Below are 7,722 nucleotides of genomic sequence, written 5' to 3'. Positions count from 1 at the left end.
GGCATGGGCTCATCTTGGGTCCCCAGGAGGCCACCGGGACAGGGGTTTCCTGTGCTTTAGCAAAAACCTGTCTGTGTTTGGTGCCTCTGAGCACAGCCCAGCATGGAGCAGGCGTGCAGCGGAGCCGGTCCTGAGGAAGTGCCTGTGTTCACTGTCAATGCCAGAATCTCTCTGAGCCCTTTCCCGCTGCAAGCTCCACTGCAGGAGCCCAGGGGCTTTTGGAAGAGGAAGCCTGCACTTAAATGAGTAAAGAGGAGGGACAATTGCTTCCTTCCTGCAGCCAAAACCTCTGTTTTCTTCATTGATGAGGAACTTGAAACATTTAATTGCCTATTGAGCTGATACCATGACCCTGTGTTGTAATGACACCCTTCTACCTGCTGCTGCTGGCTCTGCTCTGATCAAGCACAGATCCCTTGTCAGCAGCACAGGAGGAGGGGAGAGACCCAGAGGGACACATGCAGGGGTGAGGTTTTATCCCAGCACATTGGACACGTGTCCCCAGGACTCATTCCCAGCACCAAACTCATTGTAATGAGCAGAGCTCTCAGAAGGGGGATTGTCGGCATGGTCCCTCCTTGCTGTTGGTGTGCACTCCCTGTTGTTTAGGAATAAAGGGCTCCTGAGGGATAATCCTGCATCCTCTTGGTGGTTTTACATGAGGCAGAAGCGCTGTTACCTGCAGGAACTGTTGGGGCCCCAACAGCCGGGCCTGTGTCAGGCCCTGGGATGCTGCAGAGCTGCTGCTGCTTTCTCTGCTTTGTCCCCCATTGCTGTGATGGAGAGCAGAACCTGCTTCTCAGGGTGCTTTGGCTGCAGCAGGTGAGAATGTGGTGCCTTGCTCGTCCCTCCCAGCCAGCAGACTTGTCATTTCTAGACAGCGTTTGCAATGCCATCTGTCATTGCAATACGCAGGAGGTAGGATGTGGTTTAGGGAAAGAATCTGGTTCTTCCGACCATCCCAAGATAATGGCTTTGCCCCATTCTCTGTGGTGCTGCAGGAATTGAAATGTTCACATACCCGAAGCCTGATTTAAAACACAAAGCAGCAAAGGCTTCCCAGGAGCACAGATCAGTGCCTGGCAAGTCACAACACTTGGGCTGAGCTGGAGCCCTGGGGTGCACAGCTCTTTGCAAAGCACATTCCCACCCCTTGTTCTTCCTCCCTTGATCCCTTGTTCTTCCTCAGGAAGGACTGAGCACCTGCCTCTCCCCCCTTGGCTCTCAGGGCAGTCCAAAGCCCGGGCAGCGTGAGAATCACCAAGGGATGATCCCTCTCCTCTGACTCCTTCCTCTCCTCTCAGTGAGCAAAGTGCAGGTTTCGAAAGGGACCCGATGTAGGAGAGAGGACTTTGCTTCCCACAGGAATGCCGGTGCCGGTCGGGGGCTTCCTTTGGAGCAGTCACGCGCCTGCAGCGCTGAGCCGCAGGGATTAAACCAGCAGTGAACTCTGGTTTTTATCAGTGCTGTAGCAGGGGGCTGGCCTCTGTCGGGATGCCGAGTGTTAGTCCAGGCTGATGGTCCATGCTGCCGATCGCCCAGGGGCGTGCAAGCAAGCTTTAGTTTTACAGCTGGGTCAGGAAAAGGTGGAAGAAATGGTTAAGGAGACCCACCAAACAGCCTCTCACCTCTTTGCACAGGTAGTGAATGCAGCTGAGGAGCTTCCTACAGAGGGTCTGTGTCATGCTGACAGCTTTATGTCTTAGCCCTGAGAAGATGAGGCTACTGCAGGGGATGCAGCCGCTGGTGTCCTGCTCTGTAGCAGGAGCCATCTCTGATACCACCTCATCTCTTGTTTTCCTTCTCCCCTTGTTTTCCACCTTTCCCTCTTCAACTCCCCTCCAGTCTTTTCTGGACAGACCAAACAGCACTGCCCCTTGCAGCTCCCACCCTCCATTCACACTCATGCTGCGCCTTCTGCAAGATGCAGCTGTACACTCAGAGCACAGAAACACGCTGCTGGCAACTGTGATAATTTATTGTGGGTATATCACAGTGATACGGACATGCACAGGGTGAGATGCTACTCTGGAGCGTAGACATTGACCACAGTGGACTTGGCAATGGGGGTCTAGCAAGGGATGCTACTGCTGCCTCAGCCGCAAGTGACCGTGCTCCAGTGCCACTGCTGCTGCTCTGCCCCTGCCTTGCTGCCTGCTCGAAGCCCTTGTTCCTTTGGAAAGGAAACGCGAAGCAGGCGCACAGAGGGAGGGAAAGCCCGGCCACAGCAGTCAGCAGATCACCTCTAGAGCCAGCCGGAGCCCCTAGATGACCAGGTCTGCGGGCTTGGGGAGCGGGTGGTGGCCCGCGGCAGGGGGCTGGCGGCAGGTGGGGACAGGCGGCATCGAGGCCTTCGTGGTGCGGGCGCTGCAGGCGAGGAGGAGCCCGCCAGCGGCCAGGAAGGCTCCGGCGAACCAGCCCAGGAACGTGGCCTCCCCAAACTCCCAGCGGGGCACGATATCGGGGACGGTGCTGTCCCAGAAGTTGAGGACAGTGTTGTAGGCGACCCAGGACACCGGAGCCAGAGTGGCCATCCCGGCCGTGCCAAACGTCGCTCCCCCGGCAAGCAGGAGCCGCCGCTTTAGCCAGGGCTTCTTCTCGCAGATGATCCAGCCCTCCATCCCCGGCGTGGCCAGGAGGGCCCCCAGCAGCCCCAGCCCGTTGGAGAGGCACATCAGGAGGCGGGAGACGCGCAACTCGGGGGGCAGTGCCAGGAAGGAGCCGTGGGCCCGGCACTCGACCACCCCCTCCTCACGGGCGATGCAGACCTGCCAGAGCCCCATGGTCCACACCTCCAGCTCGTTCAGGTCCAGGCTGAGGCTCTTCCAGAGCGGCACGAAGGTGGTGACACAGGAGGAGACCCAGCCGAGCAGCGCCAGCAGCATCCCCCCCGCCTGCGCCTTCGCCCGCCAGCTCCCAGCCATGCTCACGCCGGCCGCTGAGTGCGCGCCGGGCCGGGATAAGCCGCCCTGAGAGGCGGCCGCGGGCATTAACGCTTGTGGAGCAGCGCCGGCCGCGTCTGCTGCGCGGGGCGGCGGATTGAAGCGTGCTCCTCCGCCGCCGGGGTGTGGCCACCGTCATCTTCCAGCCGCCCTTGGCTTCCCCACTCTCCGCACGGGAAGCCGGGTTCGTCCTGCCGTGGCTGCGGCCCCGCTCCCGCCGCTGCCGCGCCGGGCCGGGAGGGTTAAGCCAAGGCACGCAAATCCCGGAGCCTTGGCAGGGAAGGAGCCCCCCGGCAGCGCAGCTCCAGCCGTGGTGGGGCCGGGAGGGGACCGAGAGGTGCGATGCGGCCAGCAGAGAGCCGGCGTCAGGCTCCCCTCAGAGGCATCGACCCTCATTCACTCGTTAAATTAATCAGAAAAGGAGCCTTCGAGAGCTGCGCTGAGGACGCAGGGAGGGGGAGGCTTTGCCCGCTGCTCACAGATAGGCACCGATGGCCCAGCCCTGCACCCTCACCAGGCACATGGCTCCTGGTGCCTGACGTGGGGGAACACTGCCCTGGGAGAAGGTGCCCAATTGCCAAAACATGGATGGGGAAAGGATGGGCAGCACCACCAGGAAAATCTCAACTTCAGCTCCCACCCACCCCCTCCATGTCCCTCCCTGGGGTCCAGCGGCAGATTCATCTTCCCCAGGAGATTAATGACTAATCTCTCCATCATCTGCCGTCTTTCTTATCAACGGAATACTGGGGCCCAGCCTGGAAATTACCAAGTCCTGCTGGTGCCAGGGTCCAGCCCTGGTGAGCACCGGGGTGGGACTTCTCAAGGGGCTCCCAGAAGGAGGGGGTGAGGAAGCATGGACCACTCAGGAGAGGGGGGATGTTTTCCAGCCCTTGCTGACCATCCCATCCCCAAGAGCAGAAGGGAAGCATCATCCCGAGAGCAGGGAAATCCACTGGGAAACCCCTCCTGCTCCTTCCGCCTGGCTTTGGGGCGCCTGCTCTTTCTGATTAAATCGTCTCAAGGTAATTGTGCCTGTCATTGAGACAGATTAACAGGCCACCTTCTGCTGCTGGAGCAGGATTGGCGGCCGTAGCCGAGCTCCCAGTCCTTCCCTCCCTCTGGCCACAGCAGAGGATTCCCATCCGCAACCGGTGGAAAGATGCCCAGTGGCTGCCAGGGCAGAGCAGGAGCCGCAACCCGAGATCAGCATCTGCCAGCACGGTGGCCGATCCACATGGACACGAGGTGGGTGCCCCTCGCTCAGGGGTCTGCGCAGGGCTGGGGGCAGGAGGTGGATCCGGAGGCTGACGTCCTCCATCGCCGCGACAAGGACACTGGGCCTCCTCCTTGGCAGAGGCAAGGGGATGCTGGGAGGAGGCATTGTGTCCGTGCAGCTCATCCCCGTGGCTCGCTGCTCTCCGGGTTGTCTGCCAGGAAGGTGACCTCCCATCACACCCCCCCTGTGGGGACCCTGTGGGTCTGTGTCTCCATCATGGGCTGCCCTTCCTCCTGCCCCAGGGTCGCCTGTCTCTGCTTGTAGCTTATCAGAGAGCTGGCAATTGCAGGCAGGGCCTGGGACACACACAGAGCATGGCTGCGGGTGCTCGCTCGGACCTTGCCCACTGCTGGGGCTGCTCCCCAGGGAGGTGGGCACCTCCTTGCCGGCCTCTGCAATGCAATTACAGCCCCTAATGGGCTTAGCCATCTGGTGCCAGTTCATGGCTGGCACACGAGCTGCTGGGCAAGGGCAGCCACAGCAGATCCTGCCCCTTGGAGAGGGACCCTCCATGTCCACAATAACCCTCTGCTTTGTGTGCTCCATGGCAGGACCCTGTGCCAAGCCCGGGGCTGAGCCCCAGCCCCGGCCCCACCATGGTGCTCCCCTGCACCCACAACAGCATTGGCAGCGGCCAGCCGGCACTCCAGGAGCCCCGCGGCCGCAGCAACTCCATCCCCGCAGCGCAGACCCCCACCGCCAAGCACATGCTGGCCTACCTGCCGCGGCCGCCCACCGACACCAGCCACTACGGCACCTTCCCCCAGAAGGTACGAACTGATTGCACTGGGGCTCTGGGGCATCCTCCAGGCAGGATGCCACCGCGGTGCTGCCCAAGGTCATTGCTCACCAATGGGCTCCTTTCTTCCCTTGCAGCCTGATCCCTCAGCTGCCCCCAGGGCTCTAGCGGAGGACAGCCACCCGCAAGCCACCGCCACTGCCAAGAGAAGCGTCCTGATGCCAAACTACCCATCCCCACCCCGCCACAGCAGCATCACCCCCAGTGAGCCGCTCCTGCTGCGGAGCCGCGGCAGCGTGGCCACCCCACACCATCCCGGTGACCTGCCCTGGTGCCCGCCAGCTGCCGCACAGGAGAGTGGTGCCTGCTGGTGCCCGCTGCACGCCCTGAGCATGGCCAACATCCCCAGCTCAGTGCGTGGCAGGACCCCTGCCCGCAACAGTGCCGCCACCACCGTGCCCACCATTGAGGGGCTGCAGGGCCGGCGCCGCAGGCTGCTGGAGGAGGATGGCCCCGTCCTCCAGGCTGGCAAGCGGCAGCGGCAGCGCTACGTGACGAAGGTGGGCAAGTGCCAGGTGAACCTGGGCAACATCCAGGAGAAGAAGCGGTTCCTCTCAGACATCTTCACCACCATCGTGGACCTCAAGTACCGCTGGTTCCTCTTCGTCTTCATGATGTGCTACATCGTCACCTGGGTGGTGTTTGGCACCATCTACTTCTTTGACGCCTGGGTGCGGGGCGACGTCAGGCACCGGGGCGATCCTGAGTGGCCGGCGTGCATCGAGAACATCGACGGCTTCGTGTCCGCCTTGCTCTTCTCGGTGGAAAGCCAGCGCACCATCGGCTATGGCTCCCGGATGGTGACGGCCAACTGCGCCGAGGGCGTCATCCTGCTCATGGCCCAGTCCATCGTGGGCTCCATGATCGACGCCCTGATGGTGGGCTGCATGTTTGTCAAGATCTCCCGGCCCAAGAAGCGTGCCCAGACCCTGATCTTCAGCAAGAACTGCGTCATCTCCCAGCGGGACGAGCAGCTCTGCCTCATGTTCCGTGTGGGGGACCTGCGGGACAGCCACATGGTGGACGCCAAGATCCGGGCCAAGCTCATCAAGTCCCGGCAGACGGCCGAGGGCGAGTTCATCCCCCTGGAGCAGTCGGAGCTGAACCTGGGCTACGACACGGGCGAGGACCGCCTGTTCCTGGTGGAGCCCCAGATCATCTGCCATGTCATCAACCACCGCAGCCCCTTCTGGGACATGTCGGCCGAGTCGCTGCGCCGGGACCAGTTTGAGATCATCATCATCCTCGAGGGCATTGTGGAAGCCACAGGTGGGTCTGTGGGGTCAGGGAGGGAACCTGGGCTTGGGGCTGGCATCCCCCCGGCAATGGGTGACCCAGGGCTGGATACCCCTCGTGGGGCAGCGGGTGGCTCATTGCGGTAACCCAGCACTGAGGTGCTGCCTCACCCCAGGGATGACGTGCCAAGCCCGCACCTCATACACGGAGGATGAGATCCTCTGGGGGTACCGCTTCGAGCCCTGCATGTCCCTGGAGAAAGGCGCCTTCCGGGTGGACTACAGCCGCTTCGAGATGACCTTCGAGGTGCAGACCCCGGCAGCCAGCGCCAAGGAGCTCCACGAGCTGAAGGAGCTGGAGCAGCAGGAGCACTCCACGCTCAGCCTCTACTGGGACCACCTCCTGCAGCCCTGCGCCCTGCCAGGGCCCACAGAGAATGCTCTGCCAGGGTTGAGCATCCCCGGGAGCCGGGACGAGCTGCTGGAGAGGGGGGGAGCGCCTGAGCTGGGTGGGTGCCCAGCACCAACAGTGCCATAGCCCACCCTCGCCCCCAGGGCACAAACCAGGACAGCGGGAGATGGACGGGTGATGGAAGGGTGATGGACATTAAACCCCCCCCACCAATAAATGAGCTCTGTGTGTGTGCTGTGTTGGTGGGGGCTGTTCACACCTGCACTGGGTGTGAGGCAGGAGGGCAGAGGGGCCAGAGCCCAAACACCCCATCCCATGCACAGGATGAGACCCACACAGGGCTCCAGAGCCCCCGTTGTTGTCCCGTGGACCCAGACATCGCTCCACAGCACCCCCCTCCCACAGTACCCCTCAGGCCCTCATCCCCATCATGGAACTGTCACAGCCAGGGGCGAGGCTGGGGCACAGCCCGACGGGCTGAAATCAGTGGAGTTTGTTAGTTAATGGGGTGGGCCTGTGCAATCCTCATGGGGTCCAGCACCTGGTTCAGGGCAATCCCCAGCACAGACACAGGCTGGGGCTCTGCTCTGCTGAGACAGCCCCCATATACCCCCCCCACAGTCCTGCATCCAGCTTTGGGGGCAGCAATCTCAGAGCAGCTCCCAGTGATCAAAGGGGCTACAGGAAACATGGAGAGGGGCTTTAGACAAGGGCCTGTAGGGACAGGACAAGGGGAATGGCTTTAACCTGCCGGAGGGGAGACTGAGATGAGCTCTTAGGCAGAAGCTCTTCCCTGTGAGGGTGCTGAGGCGCTGGCACAGGGTGCCCAGAGAAGCTGTGGCTGCCCCATCCCTGGCAGTGTTCAAGGCCAGGTTGGGCACAGGGGCTTGGAGCAACCTGCTCCAGTGGAAGGTGTCCCTGCCTGTGGCAGGGGTTGGAACTGGATGGGCTTTAAGGTTCCTTCCAACCCAACCCAGTCTGTGCTGAATCAGTGCAGTGAAGCTGCTGCATGGGCACCTTGGACACATGCACAAACACACGCACACACACAAACA

General features: G+C 61.8%; 1 protein-coding gene and 1 pseudogene across 2 annotated transcripts; one reads left to right on the top strand and one right to left on the bottom strand.

The window, feature by feature from the left end:
• Positions 1 to 2,264: 2,264 nt before the first annotated feature.
• On the bottom strand, positions 2,265 to 2,924 carry CLDN25 (claudin 25; the record flags this gene model as incomplete). The annotated part of the gene is made up of 1 exon (XM_080631535.1): positions 2,265 to 2,924. One exon carries the CDS (start codon positions 2,922 to 2,924, stop codon positions 2,265 to 2,267), a length of 660 nt encoding a protein of 219 aa, XP_080487661.1.
• Positions 2,925 to 4,817: 1,893 nt separating this feature from the next.
• On the top strand, positions 4,818 to 6,793 carry LOC308228334 (G protein-activated inward rectifier potassium channel 4 pseudogene; annotated as a pseudogene). The gene is made up of 3 exons: positions 4,818 to 4,991; positions 5,098 to 6,289; positions 6,432 to 6,793. The product of its transcript is annotated as a G protein-activated inward rectifier potassium channel 4 pseudogene (transcript).
• The last annotated feature ends 929 nt before the right edge of the window (positions 6,794 to 7,722 follow it).

This window comes from Psittacula echo (genome assembly GCF_963264785.1).
Source record: "Psittacula echo genome assembly, chromosome: 18".
Lineage (NCBI taxonomy): Eukaryota > Metazoa > Chordata > Aves > Psittaciformes > Psittacidae > Psittacula > Psittacula echo.
Note: the sequence above shows the minus strand (reverse complement) of the source record. Positions and strands in the feature narration are given on the sequence as shown.